A 21708-nucleotide genomic window follows, 5' to 3' on the forward strand; every position below is an offset into this window, starting at 1 on the left:
TACATGTAGTCCACAGAGACAGGGCTTGCTCTGATCTAAGTCTTAAAAAAGTTCCTGTGATCCTTCTGGAACATGAGAACATGGGGGGCTTTCGAGGAACTGCTACAAGACTGTTTCTTACTGCTTTGCTCTCTGTAGGATGTCTGTCACGAGCCTGTCTCTTACTGCCTCCTGGGTTCTGATGAGTGAGGCTTTCTGCCTCAGTTCCCTTGGAGTATAGCTGTGGGCCATAAGCAGCTTAGCTGCAGCAGGGCATGAACTCTTCCACACCAGAGTGCCCTCCTATCCACATTGCTATCATCTGGCCCTCTGTTTCAGTGTCACCCTGCAAAGGACACTGGAAGCTGGCACCTTTGGCTACTATTGCTTTTGCTGTTTACGTAAGTAATGAACTGTCTGGATCTAAAAATGGCTCATTGGATTGACCAAATCCATCAGCATTGCTTGTCTTGAAAGGTTCAGTGATAGCCCAAGTTTGAATGATACTCAGAGGTTGGGATCTTTAACTGTATTAGGATGTTAAGAAAGACTCTTAGAGGAGGCAATGTAGAGGTAGGTTTTGAAACATGAATGAAATATTTGATAGTGATGGGCATTCTAGATACGGGGTGCTTTGACCAACTTGTATCCATGACTTCCTGTTCCTTTTCTTGCTGCATGTTTCTGTTTGTGGTCCAGCAGTCTACCTACCACCAGATTATCCTTTAAAAACAGAAATCCATCTATTTATTTATTTAAGATTTTATTTATTCATGAGAAACAGACACAGAGAGGGAGTAGCAGGCTCCTCTCTAGAGGAGCCTAATGTGGGACTCCATTCCCGGACCCTGGGACCACGCCCTGAGCTGAAGGCAGACGCTCAACCACTGGGCTACCGAGGCATCCCTAAAACAGAAATGTTTCAACCCAAAGCTCTTTTTTAAGTGCATATGGCTCTTTGTAATTTTGCATTTTGAGTCTCATATCTGTTTTAATTTTTCCCACTACCCTGAAGTTTCCATTTAATTTGGCTCTTTTCACTAAATAAAAAAGTTTATTTTAAAAGTCTGTTTCTTCATATAATTTCTTTTCTTTTTCGGATGGCCATCTGTACACAAAGTTTAAGATCTCACTTATTCATTTACCTTCCTTTTAAGGAAGTCTTTCCTTATCTTCCAGATATACACACTCAGTAGAGTGACTGGTTTCCTCTTAGGTTGTACGCCAGCAGCAGTTAGTATATGCCACTATTATGGTGCTTAAGACATTGTATTTCTGTTTTGTTTAATGGGTTGATCTGTTAGACTGTGAGCTTATGAGAATTATCTTTGTATTATTTCAATTTTCCCATAGCTCTCATTATCCTAACAGTAATTTGTACATATTGGAGAAATAGTAATTTAATTTATATATGTCTTATGTGTGATTTTTAAATTTAGAATACAGTTTGAGTAATATTTAAAATGTAACATGAATGTGATGATATGTGTTTAATTTTTGTGCTTTCATTATTAAATCCAGCTTAAGGTGATGTTTGTACATTTAGCTGTAAACCATGCCTCAGATGATGTTACATAGAATTTTTCCCAAAAGTATACTTTGTTTTGTTAAAAAGATTTCAGAATCCTAAATAGTATTAGCTGTACTATAAAATTTAATATGAATTTTAATGTAGCCATTTTAATCAAATAGATTTTTTTCTTGGATAATTATAATTACTAAAAAAGTGTACACTGTCAGTATATTAATTAGTTCTTCTAAGCTTCAGTGTGTCCATGGCCAGAAGTGTATGAAGTTTTAGAATAGTTATGTTAGCTTCAAGAACTTACCATAATATTTTTTAAAAAGTCAGATCCTCTAATGCATTTAAAATATAATTCAATATTTAAGTACCTAATTTACAGCATTATGTGTAATATGATTTGTATATACTCCCTTTATAAACCTTTTGGAGCCCATCTCCTCTGTAAAGTGACTTCATTTGTTTCAGAGCAGGGATATGTGAGGGTCTGCTACAGTAGTGACTGAAGAACTTAAGTGTTAACATTGTTTATATTTGGAAACTGTCTGGATTGCTTTTATTTTTAAAATTGTGTAAGAAGAGAGATTTCAGATCACACCTTGTGTCTCAAATACCAGAACTTAAAGTGAGCTTTCGTATTGGAGAACAAAAAGGCTTCTTAGTTCTAGGTGAGAAGTCGAGGCAAAGAGGCAGTAATGTAATTCTATGTTCAGTTGTCTTTGAGGTAAGAAGAATCAGCACAATGTATTAGCAAAGGAATAGATAAAAAGTGCAATCCCTGTTTATAATGTTCCATAGTTAAGTAACACTTGATTAACAAATCTTGATTTGGTATAAACAGAAGAGCACCTTTCATGCTTTATATAATGTGTTGGAAAGACAATCTTTTTGTCTTCACATTAAGTGACAGGAAAATAATATGAAGATGTCTGTCACTTTTGTTAGGCATTGTGGCAGAGTCCCATTAGATCTAACTTGAAATCTTTTCATAGTTACATAATTAGTAAACATTTAGATTTATTTCCTACTGGTTAAGTGTACCTTTTTAAAGAATCAAGTAAGGCTTATGTGAGTACACATTGAAACAAAGTCATTGTCGGTCCAAATGACTTACTTTATAGTTTCTCACTAAAGCTGATTCCTTTTCAGAAGGGAGCTGTATTTCTAATACAGATATTTTGTTTTTACCCAGTAAAATTTGAATAGAAATATTTGCTTTTTGTAATTGAGAAATGAGGCTTTTATACTAAGCATGATGGGATGCCTGGGTGGCTCAGCAGTTGAGCGTCTGCCTCTGGCTCAGGACATGATCCTGGTCCGGGGATTGAGTCCCGCATCGGGCTCCCTGCAGGGAGCCTGCTTCTCCTCCCTCTGCATATGTCTCTGCCTTCTTCTCTGTGTCTCATGAATAAATTAATGAAGTCTTTAAAAAAATAATAAACTAAGCATGATATATTGTGATAGGTGAATAGACTGATAATTAAATCCTTAAAGCCAGACATATGGAATATAATTCCATGGATCTGACAAAAAGATCGAAAGGAGCTAGTACTGAAGTTCTTGGCTTGTCCCTTTTCAACTAGTAATGAAACCACAATATAGTTCTCTCCAGTGACTTAGAGGAGAATAATAAGGACTTGGTCATTCAGGTATCTTATTACTAATATAGTCCCTTAAAGTTTCAAACTTTTAATTATGAAAAATTTCAAAAACACACATGAGGAAGGAATAGTAGAGCAGTGCCCATCATCTATAGTTTTTAACTCCTAGACAATCTCGTTTTATTTTTTAGACATAATACACACTTACTTGGTTTATGAAAATTCTAATTTGGCTCACAGATCCCAAATCATCTTCAAATAATTGCTTTTGTTAAATAAGCTGTACCTAACATTTGTGATTTATGCTATCTTTTAAAAATAATCTGTATGAGCTGAAAAAATCCAAACTAGAAATATAGTCTCTATCTTAAGACAAAATGGCTTACTTTAAAGGATGCTGTGGTGAATAAAAGTATTCAGAGGCCTTGGGTAAACTGAAATACTTTTTATTGTATTGGTCAGATAACAAGTAGTTTAAAAATTTTTTAAAAATTATTATAATTACTATTTTTTTTAGAGAGCCCATGAGTGGGGGAGGGGGGACAGAGGGAGAGGGAGAAAGGGAATCTTAAGCAGACTCCATGCCTAGCCGAGCTCAATCTCACAACTCTGAGATTATGACCCGAGTTGAAGTCAAGGGTCAGTCACTTAACCAGTTGAGCCACCCAGGCGCCCCAGATAACAAGGAGTTTTGATTGATTGGACTTAAAATGGATTTTTCTTTTATAATGTATGGCCACCTAAATATGGTTAGCATTCCTTTTTTACTAAAATTTTGTGACTTAAGTGATAGTTCATCACTTTGAATATTTTTATTTAAGAGTTGATAAGTGGGGCACTCAGGGTCATGAGATCAAGCTCTGCATTGGGCTCTGAGTCTGGTGTGGAGTCAGCTTGAGATTTTCTCTCCTCCGTCTGCCCCTCCCCTACTGCCAGTGCTTGCTGTCTCTCAGTCTCTCTTGCTATAAAATAAATTAATCTTTTTAAAAAAGAGTTAAAAAGTTATAAAGGTTCTTGTTCAATCTGAACAAGTACTGTCCAATTTGAAGGACAATGTATGTCCTTCAAACACAGAAATGTTTCAAAAGTGTTTGCCACATATTTTAAAAGATTTTCTAAATTAGATGGAAGAACTTTGCCTCAAATTGCTGTCATCTGACTCCCCTTGTCCATTCTGATTCAGTTCCTCAGTTAAGGACATATTTCTTCAGATAAGAAACATTTCTTTTGTTACTGATGGAAATGTATCAAACCCTTCAGATATGTGGGAAAGTTGAGAAAAAGTTGAGAGCCAATAATTTAAATAATGGACATATTCTTAAATATGGAATAGAAGTCTAAGATTGCTCAGAAGTGGAAAAAATGTTCATTTATATTTAAATCATTATTCTGAAAAATCTAGCTAACTCTGATAGTCAAAAGATTTTTGTAAAGGTAGCAATTTCTAAGTATATTTTTCAATAAGATATGTATAAGCTCTTTTAGTTCAAGGATAGTGTAACATTTGAAAAATGTATGAGCATATTCTACATCACAAAAGTCTCCTAGGAGGATACTACACATCTTTGCACAAGTTCCAAAGGTAGAAAATTTTAAACTAAGAATATTGAATTGTGGTAACACATAACCTATAATTTACCATTGTAACCATTTTGAGATGTATAAACTAAAAATGTTACATATACTTCATGTGGTTAGGATTCAGATCAGACAAGTTAGTAGAAAGTTACATATTTATTTTTATATACTGCTCAGAGTAAAGCCCCCATGATATTGTTTATCTTTGTTTTTCAGGTCATTACTTCTTTTTATGTGGAGCGAGGAGGAAATGCTATGTCCTTTATGGGAAAAGGGGTCACTAAGAACACAGTTCTTTGCTTGCTTCATTTATCCCACGAGATGATGGCCCAGGCCCAAAGTTCGGTGAGAGCATAGGCTGCCTTCTGAAGAGTTGCTGGCCAAGGAATGTGCTGTGGCTCACGCATTTCAAGTCTCTATGAAAGTGTATCTCTTGACTTTTCTTCTTACATTTTTTTTTTAAGATTTTATTTATTCATGAGAAACACAGAGAGAGAGAGAGAGAGAGAGAGGCAGAGACACAGGCAGAAGGAGAAGCAGGATCCATGCAGGGAGCCTGATGTGGGACTCGATACCGGGTCTCAGGGTCTCAGAGAGAGAGAGAGAGAGAGAGAGAGAGAGAGAGGCATAGACACAGGTAGAGGGAGAAGCAGGCTCCATGCAGGGAGCCTGATGTGGGCCTCAATCCCGGGTCTCCAGGATCAGGCCCTGGGCTGAAGGTGGTGCTAAACCGCTGAGCCCCCCGGGCTGCCCGACTTTTCTTCTTAGACAGACATGATTTTTGACTGAGAGATTTCTTAGAAGCTGTGAACCTGAATTTTATTTGAGATTTATTTTTATTGAAGTTTGTGTGCTTTAGAGAACTACATTTTGTCTAAATCATGGGGTGGATAGTTCTGAAGAAAAATTGTTTTATTTAGCTTTTTAAGAAGAAGCTGAGATTTTTATTGCCTTTATTTTGATTAAATACTGAATTTAAGCCAAGTCTTAAGGACATTTTAACACTTTGTTTTGATTTTTAAAAATTCAGTTATTTGAACTTCCTCTATTTTATTCTTTGAAACTTACCTCATGTGTCTCTTCCCTTTTTTTCACTCCAGGAGTGGATGTCACTTTGGTTTTTGCCTTTGGGCAGTCACAGTGAAGGACATGCTACCCCACAAGGATTGGCGTGGCTCATTCCATTATGGGTTGACCGAGACCCAGAGGTCAGTGTGAAGGAAAATTGAGTCCTAATCTATAGATTAGAACAAATGAAACAACAAATATATGTATGTACATAAATTCGTATTTTCCAGTATGAGATTATTTTAGTGACCATACCTTAAACTCTTTACTCCCTCTCTTAGTCAGTTTGGGATCCATAACACATAACATGGGTGACTTGAAAAACAGGAATTTATTTTCTCATTGTTCCAGAGGCTGGATATCTGAGATTAAGGTGTCAACATGATTGGGTTCTGGTGAGGGCTCTCCTTTTTGGCTTTCAGATAGCTGCCTTCTCACTGTATAGTCAGTGACCTTTCCTCTCTTCCTCCTTTTATAAAGCCACCAATCTTATCAGATGAGGACCCTACCCTTCTGACCTCATTTAACCTTAATTATCTCCTAAAATCTCTAACAACAGGGGAGTTAGGGCTTCAGCACAGCAATTTAAAGGAGACACAGTTCAGTTCAGAGCAGATCCTCTCCAGTCAAACTCATTACAGATTAAAAATAGAAAAAAAAATCTTAGGATTTTTCACTTTTAGAAAGAACAAGTGAAAAATTAATGGAGATGCTAGCCATTTTCAAAGATTTTAGAAGGATAGCTGCCTAATGACATTCGTGTGTCATTTAATAGAATAATACCATTGCAGTGCAAAATTTTATATTATTAATAAATTTTCCAGCTTTAGCCATTTGTCCACTTAATCGCTTTTTTAAAAAGCGATATGATTGACATACAAAAAGCTGTACGTATTTAATGTGTACAAATTCATGCATTTGGAGATAAGTGTAACCCCTGAAATCATTCAATGCTGTAAACCCATCTTTCGCCTACAAAGGTTTCCCCTTCTCCGCTGTGTTATTTTTATGATTAGAACACAACATAGGATTTACCCTCTTAGCAAATTTTTAAGTATACAATACTGTCAACTATGGGCACCATCCATTAGTTTTAAGCAAGAAATGATTATTTTCTATTATGCTATAAACCTTGATTTTTAGAAACACTATTTGAACCTAGAGGTTCCATTCTTTGTAATACTGACCTTGGACTTGTTGCATGACCATGTTATGACTACATTATTTTTGGTTACCCTGTAACTATCTGTGAAACTATTTTAGAATCAGAATTCAGAAGTAAACCAAAATGCATAGCTTGAGCTGCAGTGGCACTGTGGTAAACACATCATACCACATAAATCTTATTTGAAACATTTTTCTTTTATAGTAATTTTGGAGAAAATACTAGATAATTTATAAAAAGATCGAGTTCTTTCTTTTTGAGAAGAGGTTTCAAAAAATTAAAGCCATTTGGAGGAAACACTAGTAACTTAAGGATAGTAGAACAAAATAATAGATAACCTCCTTAAAAAGGAGGAATAAACAGGAATCATGTTCACAAAAGATATGTAAGCACCCAGTGCTTTCCTTAGAACAAGGTTTGTCAGATATAATTTTTTTTCTTATTTATACCTGGTTTTGATTTTCTGTGATATTTGCTTATTTGAATTGTAGAATAGGATTTTTATTCATTCATAAATTTATAGGGCACTATTTTCTGTAAGTGCCTTTTATAATTTAGGATCGTCAAGACAATGTCATGAAAGTGTGATATCTCATGTGCCAGAAAAATTAAGAATTCATGTTAGGAAATTGGATTTTTTTGGTTTGACAACTTTTTTAAATCTGAACAGGTGAGGTTCACTTCATTGGGATTAGGATCAGCACTGACCACCCTTGAAACTGGCTGTGTCGCGTTGGCAAATAGTTGTCAAAACATTTCTGGTGGGCTCTGGGGGACAGTGGTGAACATTCTGCTGGACCAGTCGGAATGTAGTATGGTGCGCCGGGAGGTATGCCTGTCCATTTAGTACTTTTTCCCTTTCATAAAGATCTAGAAATTCGTTGTGTTGGTCTTTATAAAGACTGGGGACTGATTACCCACCGTGATTTTTTCTGCCTACAAAAAAAGCCCAAATAAAATGCTACCAGAGAATAAAAAAGATACTAATTCACAGTAAATACTGGATTCCTTTATTTTGGTAAGATCAGGGCAGAATTTGCTATGTTTTATATGAACTCTTCTATATTATTATATATTGGAAAGTAGTTCACAGAAAAAAAAACTACTTTTCTGTTACCTCAGTGTATATGAGAAATATCTGTAAAGCTTTACTTGAGATGAATGGCTGTCAGAGTACTCTAGTAATCATAAAATATGAGGAAAATTAAACCCTATTTTAATTCTTTCTAAATAATTGGTGGTTTTCTTTCATTACTGCTTTTACTGAAATGATGATTGATGCAACTATTTTTAAAAACAGCAATGAAATAGTGATTTGAGGCTTTATGGAGGAAACAGCAGATCCAGGCCCCCTGTTTGCAAGTTCTCAGTTCCACTATCCAAATGCTATAGTTTCTTGTTATTTGTTTTTTAATAGTAATGCTTAAACTTGTAGCTTATTGTTGATTTACGAATTTCAACATATCTGTTGACTTCGAATTAAGATGGTTGAAAATTTCACTCTCTTGGACCCCCTCTGTTACCCCGTTACTCATCTTCATATTGTAATCTTCACTATATATACAGTTATTTAATTTGACTATCTTTAGGACCTAGAAGGTAAAGTTGGACATTTGTGGTTTGTATTTCTAGTTAGAACTTTTTTATTGAAAGGAACTTGTGAGAGAGAGGGGGGTGAGAGAGAAGGGAGAGAGTCTGTGTGTGTGTGTGTGTGTGTGTAATAATAGAAACATGTAAGTATTTCTTAACTGTTACCAGAACAGTTTACATTTTATAGACCATTTTTTGGAAATATAAAATTCTGAAATAGGAAAAAGTATATTTTCTGATGAAATAATTCCACCCACTGTTAGGTCATCATATAATAAGCAATGAGCTTGGCAGTTTTCATAATGATGTTTCAGGATGTTCAGTTATCCAGTGAAATGTTCTTTATTATTAAATTTCAATATATAGGTTATTTCAGAGATGACAACAAGATGGCAGTATTGACATTTTCTTTCTTTTTTTTTTTAGGCTGCATTTATTCTTCAGAATCTTCTTGTAATTCCAATGCCTTCAGTAATTATAAAGGATTATACTTGGCAGGTGAGTGGCTTTTAAACAGTTATCAATTTAGATATTTGAGATTAATTGATAAAGTTTCAGCGTGTGTATGTATATTATATGCATATATCTCATTACTGATGAAACTATGGCAACAAGATCTCTTAAAAGAAATGTAGAAATTTTCTTATATTCTATCACATTTACGGATTTTTCTCCATGTACAGAAATAGAATAGCTAATACAGTATTCTGTGTACTCTTCTAGGAGCTTAACAATATTTAACTTAATATTTAACTTGTATAATTGTTTGAATTCTGAACCACTAAATTATTTTCATTTTGTAGATTAAGGAACTTTTGCATTAGAAGGTTTAAATAGTTTGCTCTAAATCACATCTTTGCTTTGAGTGTAGCTAGTCTCTCTTACCTACTCATTGTACTGTCTCTATAATTTAATCATAATACATAAATTTGTTTATGATTAAGTATGCATTAATGTTAATGCCCTTTTTCCTTTCCTTAGTACAGTTTAAGGTCATAATTTATCTTTCTTTGGTTTTTATTGGATTAAGTTTTTTTTCATGTTCTGAATATCAAGTCTAGTAGTACCTAACTTTTTTATAGCCTACTACTTTTTAGATGATTTGCAGGATAGAAAAGTGCAGTCACTGGGGACATAAAATATGTTCTTTCTCTGTGTTTATTAATCATACTGTTGCATCTCACTCCCCAGGATCCTCGACAAATCCAAATTTTCTTTTAAATTTTTCATTAGAATATACCTGTGGAGGAATTGCTGAATCCACTTGAGCCTGCAGTGAGGGCAGCTTTTCAGACAGTGACTTGAATCCTGAATCCAGGTCAAGACCTACATCTCATTTAACTCTTGGAAGGCTCTATTTTCCACACCTGACACACCCAGCTTAACTGTTAGTTCTGGAAAAACCTAGGCCACTTTCCACCTGTTCCTCTAATTTGTTTAACATTCCTTCTGATAATGGTTGGCTATTCATAGTCTGCATTATAATAAAACTATAGGACACAAAACTGGAAAGAATACACAGGATTAATATTTATGTTAATGGTGGTGTAATTTTGATGCTTGTTATCCAACAACTAGATTTTAAAATGTGTTGTTTTTGGCTGAAATACAAATCATCTCTAGTCCCTTTGTTAAACTAGCAACACTTGTGTTTTATATGCTTGGTAATGTAATGTCAATGATTTTTTTATTATTTAAATTAATATAATATGAAAGCAAGAGTTAATGCTACTTCTGGGTTCTATTAGAGTTCTTGGGACATTTTATTATAGTATAGAAACATGCATAGATGTTCATGTTTTTCTTTTACAAGTTAAATAGTATACAGTTCCTTTTTGTTACTAGTGACATGTTTATTGTAGCTTTTGGTCTTATTCTCCAGTTCTTTATCAAAGAATAATTTTCTATTAAAAAGTTGAAAATAGTGCTTTAAATGAGCTTTTGCAGTCTTTTGCCTTGCTTATTTTGGCCAAAGTCAAAAATTTTGAGAGCTACTCTAATTCCAAATAGTATTTGATGATGAACCTTTTGCTAGTCTTAAGCAAAATTAGAAAAATAAGCTCTAATTGGTTTGTGTATGTGTGTTTAGTAAACTCAGATTTTTTTCCTCTTTTTTGATCTGTTTTTAGTCTTTCTTTTGAATTTTAAGCATCCTTATTTAGCACTATGAATAGTTGGTGGCCTCATATTTGTCCCCCTGTTTAACAGTTTAGTGGTACTTTAAATCCCAAAGTGAAAACAGCTGTTCCAAGAAGGGAGCAAAATAGCCTTCAGATACTTCAATGGAATTTTATAATCTCCAAAGGTTGTGACCTTTGCCAGTTTATTATATCTAGAAAGAAGGTGCTACACATCTATTATTCTACAACTAAAACTGGTAGAATGATAAATGATAATCTTATTCGAAAAAATGTTTCATTTGCTTGTCTATGTATTTCACAATATTTTGAGGATAGGGCAGGAAGTAGCACCAGTACCTAGAAGCACTGTAAATATTTTATTTTGGTTAAGGTAGATATTTCATTAATTACATTTTACAAAGAGAATTGTTTTTACTGCTTTGCACTTTGTTTTGATGCCTGAAGTCTAAGTGGATGTGCTCTGTACTGTCACTCCACTGGGCATTCTGCAGTGTCTTTCTGTGATTACTACCCCCACTCCAGATTCTTTCTCTACACACCCAAAAGAAATTCCTATTTCATGTCACTATCTGGAATTGTACTTCTGAGTGGTAATAATTTGCATCTATAAATTATGTAACTGGTTGGTTTTTCCTTTTATTGCTGAATGCTAGAAAGTTTAGAGCCTTCCTATCAACATGTGGCTTATCTAGTATATATGTTTTTTGGCTTTATTCCTGGGTCTGATATTTTCATACTTTTCTTTGTCTTTCTCTCATCCCTGCTATATTTTCACTATCATGTTATAATTTACCTTTCCTTGTAATAGGCCTTAAATCTTTTCTAGAACAGGTGGGTCATAAATCAGTTAAAACATTTTAATTCAAAAAGTATTAAAAAATGCTTTCAGTAAACCATATAATCCATTTTAACTTCCTTTACTCAGAAAGACAATAGCATTTGATATCAGTTATCTATAATTTAAGTTCTTTTTCATAAATTACCTTTACTGCCTTGCCTTATTTCTTGCCATTTAACTTAATCTTTCTGTGTAGAATATATGTGTTCATATTTTTCATATATTTTTTCAGTGTTTCTTTTAGTTCCCACCACAGACATGATAGCGCTTTATCAGTCTTTGCTAGTGCATGATGATATTGCTAAGTAAATAAAGTTAAAAAATCAGGTCTTAATTTTTGTAGTGTGATTCCCCACTTACTGTTGCATGGATACAGCAGTGTAGTGGACCTGGGCAGTTACTATGAGCAGGGGAGGATAAGGAGCCTGACTTCTGAGCAGCTTCCTTCAGCACCCAACACCTTCAGTAGGGACCTGAAACCATGGCTCCTGCTGCAATGAGAATCCAGTTTTTGGTTCATCAGGCTTGGTGTGCCACAGATCTTTTCTATTCAAAGCATTGTTTTTGGTTCTTTTTTTTTTTTCTTTTTTAAAGATTTATTTATTTATTTGAAAGAGACAGAGAGAGCATGCACCCACACACAGGTGGGCAGAAGGGCAGAGGGAGAGGAAGAAAGAATCCTCAAGCTGACTCCCAGCTGAGTGCAAACTTGGACATGGGGCTCTATCCCAGGATCCTGTGATCATGAGCCAAGCTGAATTTAAGAGCTGGCCGCTCAGCCAGTTAGCCACGCAGGCATCCCTCAAGGCATTGTTTTTTAAGAGTGATGCTTATAAATATTGGTCTTCTCTTCCTTAAGGTTAATAGTCTTCTCTGGTAGAGAAAACAGAATCATTGTCCATGGGGCTCTAAACTGTCATGCTCCTAGCTCTCCAGTTGGTAAAGCAGTTCTCTGCAGTTTGACTTGAATTTAGTACTCTTGCACGTGGAGGATTATGTTGCTGGGTTTAGTTTGAGAACCTTTGTCACAGATCCATATCCCTGCAACTTTAATTACCAGAGTAGAATTTTAGAATTGATTATAACAAATGTATTGGTTAGATAGGGATTATCTGTGTAGTTTGTTTGAGTTCATTTCTGTAAACATTGGTTGAGTACCTAAATTTTAGGGATTCACAGGTAATCAGATTAAATTCTCTGGGGCTTATGGCCTGTGAGAGAAGAAAAACACGTATCCAGAGAACATTGCTATAATATTTTATGTAGAATTAGGGTAGCTTATGCATAATTTTTGTAATATTAAAGTTGGTCTTCCCACTTGAAAATGTTACACATTTAAGGGTAAATGTAATTTCATGCACTTAAATATAGTGAGTTGTCAGTTTGTGGTATGTTTATGCTTTAGTTCCTTTCCACATTTATGGTAGGACTTTGAATTGTCCACATAATTTATTTTTTTAAACTTTATTTTGAAAAAAATTAATCCTATGTAAAAGTTGCAGGAACAGTACAGTTTTTATATAACTTTTACCCAGATTCCCCATATGTTAACAATTATACCAAGTTTGCTTTAGCTCTGTCTGCAAGTATCTTTTCTCTGAACTGTTGAGAGTTGCAGGCATAATGCTGCTTTTTCCTCTAAACACTTAAGTGTGAATTTCCTAAAAATGACCTTCTCATAAAATCATCATAAAAATTACCAAAATTAGGCAATTATTCAAATTATTCCAGTTGTCCCACTATTGTCCTTCATAGGAAAAGAAAAAAATAACACCACCCGGTCAGGATCTAGGATCAGGAATACATGTTGCAGATAGTTGTATCTTTCTCCTTTCTTTCATCTAAAATAGTTCCTGAATAGCATTAATGACCTTAACATTTTTGAAGAGTACAGGCTATTTAGTTTTTATAATATTCTTTAATTAGATTTATCTGTCCTTATGATTAGATTCAAGTTATACATTTTTTGATAGAAAAGCTGTAGAAGTGTTAGTACATTGTATCAGGAAACAAGATCATCTGTTTGTCCCCTTACTAGGTATACTGACTTTGCTAACTTGGTTAAGGTAGAGCCTGCATGTTTCCTTCATATGGAGTTTCAGTTTTTTCTGTTGCAGGAAGACACTCTGAGACTGCACTGATGCCTACTTCTCATCAACTTTCTTCCACTAGTTTTGACTTCCGTTCTTGTCTGAAGCAATTATTATAGAATGGTTGCCAAATGGTGACTTTCTAATTATGTCATTCTTTCTACATTTATTACATTTTACTATAAGAAAGAGCTTTCATTTTTTCTTTCTTCTCTTTCTTTTCTTTTTTTTTTCTACATTTCAGTGTAGACTCAAAGGCTCTTTGTTTTATGAGTTGTAGCCTGTTTCTATCATTATTTTTAGATATTCAAATTGTTCCAGATTTGACTTAGAGGCGCCCCTTCATGAAGAATCTTTTGTCCTTTTAACTTATTTTCTTTAGTCTTTGAGCACTTCTGTATTTTCTGGTATAGCAAGATATTCCAGAATTTCCAGCCCCAGCTTAGAATCAGACATTTACTCAGAGAGCCCTGATTTCTTTTAATGGAGAATGGTATTTAGAAATGAGATCTGGCTTCTAGACGTTTTCATTATTCCTGGACAGAGGGAAAGAGTCATTGCTTCTGTGTACTAATGGTGGACATAAGTGGAAACTGCATATGTGTTTGCGTTTTAGGTAGATAGTCCACTCATTTATTGTTGCAGTATGCATCATTTTCATATTTGATGTGATAATCATCAGTGCATATTTTTCATCTTTAAAGGTGTTCATCATGAATCCTCCTAAGTATTGATTTCACAAAACAATAAATACTTGGTGTCAGAGAAGCAATATCATTTTATCTGTATTCATAATTTATATGTAATTAGGGATTTCTGCTTATGTAATTAGGATCATTTTTTTCCAATCTCTGTATTATATTACAGCAGTTTTTTTAATTTGTTACATATTAAAATAATTCTTTTTTCTTCTTGAAAATACTCTCTAGTCTTTTTTTTTTTTTTTAAAGATTTTAACTAACATCTATGCCCAATGTGGGGCTTAAACCCACAACCCCGAGATTAAGTCATGTGCTCACTGACTGAGCCAGGTGCCTGTATTGTCTGCTTTTCTTAAATGTGATTTTTACTTTGCTTCTAGTTCCTTTTGAACCACAGGTAAATGAGTATGACACTAGGAGTAAAATACATGTTTTTAAATTAATATTGCAGTTTATTGCATCCTTGAAAACAATGATTTCAAATTAATTGGAGTGTTCTATGACATAATTTGTGATTTTCGTTGCAAACTTATTTGTAATGATACCTGGTGATTTGAAGAGTTTTCTTTCTTTGCATACTGTCCTTCTCAACTCTCCCTGGCAATTTTGTAGATGATCTGACAGCCCCAGCACATTCACCTGAGGGCAAGTCTGGTAAGGATATAGACATCCAAAGACAGAGCACTTAGACCATGCTGATATTCCCCACTATGCCAGAAGACAGCCCCATCAATTACTGATGGATCTGTGGAACGGAACCTTGTGTATGCATGAAAAGCTTCATTGTTTGGGACCTTGTACCATTAGTCATCTATGGAAAGCCTGAGTCAGACCATTTTTTGTGCATATGCTGGGTTTGGCTTTACTGCCCTGAGTAAAGCTCTGTTGCTAACATGCCATTGCCACTAGGAAGCTTTGGCACGTTGAGAATGGGGATTCAGGCTTAATATTAGTTAAAATAAATCGAATAAAAAATAATGGTGTAATATGTACATATGTACATATTCCAGATTTGATCTTCTTTAAGAACTTATACTCTGGATGAATTGTTTGTATTTTTAGAAGCATTTTTTTTAAGTAAAAATGTATGTGGTTAAAACAACCATTAGAGCTTATAATGAAATTTACTGCCTCTTTTCATTCACAGAGATAGCTTTACCTCCTACCGATTTTAATTCTTTAGGTAGTTACCTTCATATCTAAATAGTAGTTTGCTATAATGTTTGTTCCTTTATTGTGTTGATACACAGGATTTAGCTCATTTAAATAATGTCCTGCAAATTTAGTTCTATTACCAGACTTAGTTTCTCTACCTGCTGTTTCTTGTCTTCTTACCTGTGGATAATATCTCTGTCCCCTCATTAAGAAGGTAAGAAAGTTGTAGCTAAGATATTCCTGTTCTTTCACTTCTGCTAATCTTTGTCAGTTTTATCTTTACTTTTACTTTGTGAATGTTGATGACGTTCATATTCTCTTCAGTCTTGCTTTATATGTAAGTTGATTCTAAAAATTGAAAACTAGTGATTTACTATAGAGCCACTTACTGGGCTGTGGTTATATTTCTGTATCTATACTTACAGGGCTCAGAAGAAAAATTGTCTAATATTTATTGTATTAAAAGTTTTTAATATTTATATGTATATTTCTAATATATATGTGTATATACATGCATAAGTTTGTGTCTGTGTGTGTCTAATTAAGTGATTTGGGTGACTTATTTTTTTTTTCCCTTGGAGTTTCTGTCCCTGGCTATCTATCTATATAATTTTTTTTCTTTGAATTGTAAGTCTATATCGTATCACACTTTTTTCTAAACTCTTAGCCATCCTTTCTTTTTGATTGAGAGACTTTTTCCTAGAAATCATCTTCAAAATAATCATATTTCTATCTTAAAAACAAGTACATGAGCAACAAACATAATGAGTTCTTACATATTTGAAAATGTATTTAAATTGCACTTGATAGTTTGGGTAGTTACAAGATAGGTTGAAATCATTCCTTATAAGAATTTTGCTCTACTATCTTCTGACATCCTATACTGCTGATGAGAAGTTGGATGCCCATCTGGCTCTTTTATCCCTTTATGGCCAACTTTTTTGTTTATCATTCTCTCTTTATCTTTGATGTCCTAGAATTTTATGGTTATATATCTTTTTCATTGCTCTTGCTTGACACTCATTAAACTCCTTAATTTGAAGACCTAGATGTTCTATTTTTTTTTGACTCTGACACATTTTTTCTTATTTATTTATTTATTTATTTATTTATTTATTTATTTTTTAAGATTTATTTATTTTAGTGGGAAGGAGAGTGTGCATGTGCTTGCACACAAGCTAGGTAAGGGACGGGGGCGGGGAGAGATGGAGAGAGAAGTGGACTCCATGCTCAGCAGGATTCAATCCCAGGACCGTGAGATCATGAACCTGAGCAGAAATCAAAAGTTGGGTGCTTAACCAACTTAGCCACCCATGCATCCACCCATGCATCCCTCATGTTTATTTATTTTAAAAATAACTTTTCTTTGTTCTCTTTCCATATATCATATGAGTCCTATATTAGGTCTCTCGAATTGATTTTCTTTTTATCTCCTTATCTTTTATATTTTTATCTTAGTCTTTATTTTCTGAGATATCCTTTTGTTCATATTAGAATTTAATTTCTTCAATCTTGGTAGGCTGAAGCAATTTTCACTGTGATATATAGGGAAAGAAAAAAAAAGATTCTTTTTAGAGATTTTATTTATTTGTTTATCTGAGAGAGAGCAAGTGAGGATGTGAGTGGGGGAAGGAAAGAACAACCTTAAGCAGCCTCTGCATTGAGTATGAAGCCCAGCAAAGGGTTTGATCTCATCACCCAGAGATTATGACTTGAGCTGAAACCAAGAATCTGATGCTTAACTCTGTGAGCCACCCAGGTACCCTTTTTTTTTTTTTTTTTAAGTTTTTATTCAAGGAATCTCTACACCCAACATGGGGTTCGAACTCACAACCCCACAATCCGTAGTTTCATTTTCTCTCACTGAGCCAGCCAGGCACAAAAAATAAAATGAGTTCTGAAACCTTATTAAGTAGATGGAATTTTAAACTTGCATTTCTTATTATGATTTATATTGTTATCATTTTCTCAATCTTTTCTTTTTATATTCATAAGGACTAGAGAAAAAAATTTTTAAATATGAATCTTCCTTGACTTACAATGGGGTTATGTCCCAGTCAACTCATTATTGAATTCAAAATATCATAAGTTGAAAATACATTTAATACACGTAACCTATCAAACGTCATAGATTATCCATGCCTACCTTAAATGTGCTCAGAACACTTCTACCAACCTACAGTTGGACAAAATCATCTAATACAAAACTTGTTTTATAATTAAACAGTTGAATATCTCCTGTAATTTATTGAATATTGTACTGAAAATAAAAAGCATGTGATTGAATCAGCTATTTACCCTTGTGATCATTGGCTGACTAGGAGCTGCGGCTGGCTGTTGCTGCCCACCAAGCATTGTGAGAATATGTTATTGAATATCACCAGCCCAGGAAGAAATCAAAATTCAAAGTTTGAAGTGTGGATTTTACTGAATATGTATCACTTTGCTCCATTATAATTGAAAAATTATAGGTTGAACCATTGTAAGTCAGAGACTATTTGTATTTAATTGAAGGGTAAATGTGATTATGTTAATGATTATCACTATGATAATTATATATACTTAGGGAATAACTACTACAGTTCTATATATGTGTAATTTCTCATTTACTTTGGAAATACTTAAAACTAAAAAAAATGGTGGATTTTATTTTTATTATCATTTTAAAGATTTTATTTATTTATTTATTTATTTATTTATTTATTTATTTATTTATTTATTTATGAGGAGTATGAGTGAGTCTAGGGAGAGATACAAGCAGACTCCCTGCTGAGTGTAGAGCCCAACATAGGGTCCAATCTTAGGACCCTGAGATCATGACCTGAGCAAGTCAAACTGATTGAGCTACCCAGGCTCCCTGAAAAAGTGGATTTTACAAGACAGTGAGTTTGTATTACCTTTCCTTTTAGCAATTGGTATAACCATCAGCCTCAGGAAACGTTTAGAGAATAAAGAATCAATAGATTTAATGAGAGCTCTTGAAGAGCTTGTTTTTAAGATTTATATAGTTTATATTCCTTCACTTATTTTTGTTAAACATTTATGAATTTTGGACTGTGGTGTAACTTATCCAGGAAATAAGTATATAGGTATAATTTTGGAAAAGTAAAAATTTTATGTAATTTGTGTAATAAAATTTAAAAATTGTTCTGGGCATCATTATGAAATATATTTAGAAAAGGTAGTATCATCCTACTTTGTTTAATCATTTTATTTTATTGGTTTATTGAAGTTTGTTAAGTTGTTGGAGCTAAGCTAGTAAATTTAGCTGAATTATTTATAATTCTCATCTTGGTTGTTAATTCCTTCTCTGAATTATTGTAATGAGAGCTTTAATTCATGATTTTAAGCAATTCTTACAAATCTCTGTATTTCACGTTTTGTACATTTAGAATGTTGTAAATTGCTTAAAAGATAGAGGAGTTTGAAGCTGTGGATATTAGGATTGGCTCTGTGGTTTGGGATGAATTATTTCATCCCAGATAATAAAATAAAGTAGTACATGAAAGGGCCACATTGTCTGAAACATATACCATGGTTAACAGACAGCCACATGACCCTGTTATTGTACTTTACTCTGTTTTGTCTGCTTCTTCCAGACCTCAAAATTTAAAGTTACACAGGGGCCATCATGTGCTGGTTGCTTATTATATATTCTTATTTCTTATTAGATATGTAAATTGCTTTATTATTAGAATACAGCAATAACAGATTTATAACCATACAATTTATTTAATAATAAAGTAAGATATTTGATTATAATGATAATATCCTGAAAAAAAGATTAATTGAAATGATCATATTGATTTAATTAAATCTTTAACTTGTGAATTATTTTATCTTCCAGATAGTAAGTTTTAACATCCATTTTTCCTTGGTGATGAGGAGGCCTGAGAAAAGGGACCCATACACAAATCTCAGAGTTAATGATACATTTTGGATATATTTTGACCATACCTTTCCTGCTAGAACTTAGATTGCTGTTTTCTGTCTTTTATTTTTCTCTCTCTTATGGTCTTTTTTAAAAATCATAACTTTATTGTCATTTTCCAAAAATAGAATTATAAGCCAGGGACAGGCTTATTTGCAAACTTTAAACCAATCCTGGCTGCTTAACTTTTGCCATTGGATATTCCAGGAAAAGTAATAAGTGGCAGCACAAAAAGATTATTTGGAAAAAAGTACAATGAGATTAAAATCATAGAATGGCAGATTCTTCTCAGCTTCCTGATGGAAAGTGAGTGTGTGTGCGTGTGCGCGCCCTCGCACGCGTGTACCTGCGCGCATGCATGCCTGCCTACATGTTTCTGTTGTCACAGTTAATTCAGTGAGAAGTAATGTGGCAAACAGATTTTATCATGTGTAGTGATGAGTCTTTTCATTTTTATCTGGCATATTGATAGGTGCAAAAAATAATTTGGAACATAATTACTGGATCACATTATTTCAGATATTTGAATATTCTGTGTAGGTTGAAAAATACTGCTTTTATTGTATTCGTGGATCAAGAAATGTAATTACTTGGTTAAAACTGTACCATTTTATAGATGCATTGTAAACTAATGTTTATCTCTCAAGAGTAGATCAGCCTTCTGCCTTCAGAGGATTTTTAGGCAGCAAAAACTTAGAGTACTATGAAATATTTGCCCTAGGTCACACTGCTTTGAGTGTGGAAGGACAGAGTCAGGTATAAGTATCCTGGTAGCACCTGGGACCCGTTTGGTCCCTTGGGGGCGGGGGGGGGAGGCTGGGGTTGAGAGGCAGACAGCAGGTCTTTTTGAAGAAATTACATTATAATCAGGGTGTCTTTCTTTTTCTCTCCCTCTTTTCCTTACAGGGTCCCTGTGTCCACGATGAGGATTCTGGCCTGTCGCTCATAGGAAAACCTGCCCTTCAGGCTCTTCTATATCATTGCCATTTCTATGAACATTTGAATCAGATGATAAAACACTGTTACCTGGGACGATATACATTTGATTTGAATTTTTCTGCTCTGGATGGAACTTCAGAAGGTAGTGATTTAAATGGTAGTATATTTTTATTTTTATGAAATCTAACTATTTAAAAACTATTGAAAACCTACGTAACCTATGTGTTTGTTACAAAATATTTTTAAAAAATTGAAAGTACCCAGGAGAGCATTTATCTCTGGGCCCCACTACACAGAGATGACCTTTGTTAACGTCAGGGTGAATTTTCTCGTCTTCTCTCATCCTATAGCTTTTGTTTGTTTTACATGATTGTGTTCATATCTATGTATATTTTTGTTCCTTCCTTTCACTAAACATTGCTTAAGCATTTTTCTATGTTATAAATTCTTCATGGAAAACATTTTGACATCTTATTAATTTTTTATAAGTTATTTCATGCCCTTCAGTAAAGTTTTACTGTTTTTTTTTTTTTTTTTTTTTTCTCTTTTTGATGTTTTAAACTTTTTGGAAGGTTCTTTCTAGGTAATCAAGAATGAGACCTTTTCATTCTAAATTTTCTTTTTTAATTTTTAAAAAATTATATCTAAATTCAATTTGCCAGCATGTAGTACAGTACCCAGTGCTCATCTGATCAAGTGCCCTTCTTGATGCCTGTCACCCAGTTACTCCATCCCCCCATCCTCCTCCCCTTCTGCAACCCTTTGTTTGTTTCCCCAGAGTTAGGAGTCTCTCCTGTTCATCTCCTTCTACATTTTTTCTTTTTTTTTTCCTTTCCTTTTCTTATAAGGTTTTATGTATTCATGAGAGACACACAGAGAGAGGCAGATACATAGGTAGAGGGAGAAGCATGTTCCCTGTGGGAAAGTTGATGTAGGACTCAATCCCAGGACCCAGGAATCACAACCTGAGCCAAAGGTAGACGCTCAATCACTGAGCCATCCAGGTACCCCTTCTACTAAATTTTCTAATTTGTTTTGCTAATATATCAAAAAGCTATTTGCTTTTGGTATGGTACTCATTTATCAAAATATCTTACTGAGGGACACCTGGGTGGCTCAGTGGTTGAGCGTCTGCCTTCACAGAGCTTGATCCCGTAGTCCCGGGATCGAGTCCCACATTGGGCTCCTGGCATGGAGCCTGCTTCTCCCTCTGCCTCTGTCTCTGTCTCTCAATAATAAATAAATAAAATCTTAAAAAAAAAAAACAAAACAAAACAGAAAACAAAATATCTTGCTGAAACCTTTTTATTTCTATTTCTAGATTCTTTAGATTTCCTATGATCTTAGCACATATTAATATTGTTGTCTCATAATAATAAATAATTTAATGATTTAAAAAATAAGTTATAT

The 21708-nt window shown here is 34.1% G+C and overlaps 1 protein-coding gene across 11 annotated transcripts in view; it reads left to right on the forward strand.

Moving 5' to 3' along the window:
• The window catches only part of RTTN (rotatin), a 142444-nt gene that overhangs the window by 69269 nt on the left and 51467 nt on the right, over positions 1-21708 (forward strand). For 10 of the 11 annotated variants that reach the window (XR_013372539.1, XR_013372529.1, XR_013372560.1 and 7 more), the window contains 5 exons: positions 4897-5025; positions 5781-5888; positions 7584-7742; positions 8930-9001; positions 20266-20455. Coding sequence is in view for 7 of the 11 variants with exons in the window: in XM_077884546.1 (XP_077740672.1) it covers positions 4897-5025; positions 5781-5888; positions 7584-7742; positions 8930-9001; positions 20266-20455 (658 nt within the window). In the remaining 4 variants the exon portion in view is untranslated. The remainder of the gene's footprint in view (positions 1-4896; positions 5026-5780; positions 5889-7583; positions 7743-8929; positions 9002-20265; positions 20456-21708) is intronic. The other variant, XM_077884191.1, reaches the window with a different exon arrangement.

This window comes from Canis aureus, chromosome 1, assembly GCF_053574225.1.
Source record: "Canis aureus isolate CA01 chromosome 1, VMU_Caureus_v.1.0, whole genome shotgun sequence".
In the NCBI taxonomy this organism is placed as follows: domain Eukaryota; kingdom Metazoa; phylum Chordata; class Mammalia; order Carnivora; family Canidae; genus Canis; species Canis aureus.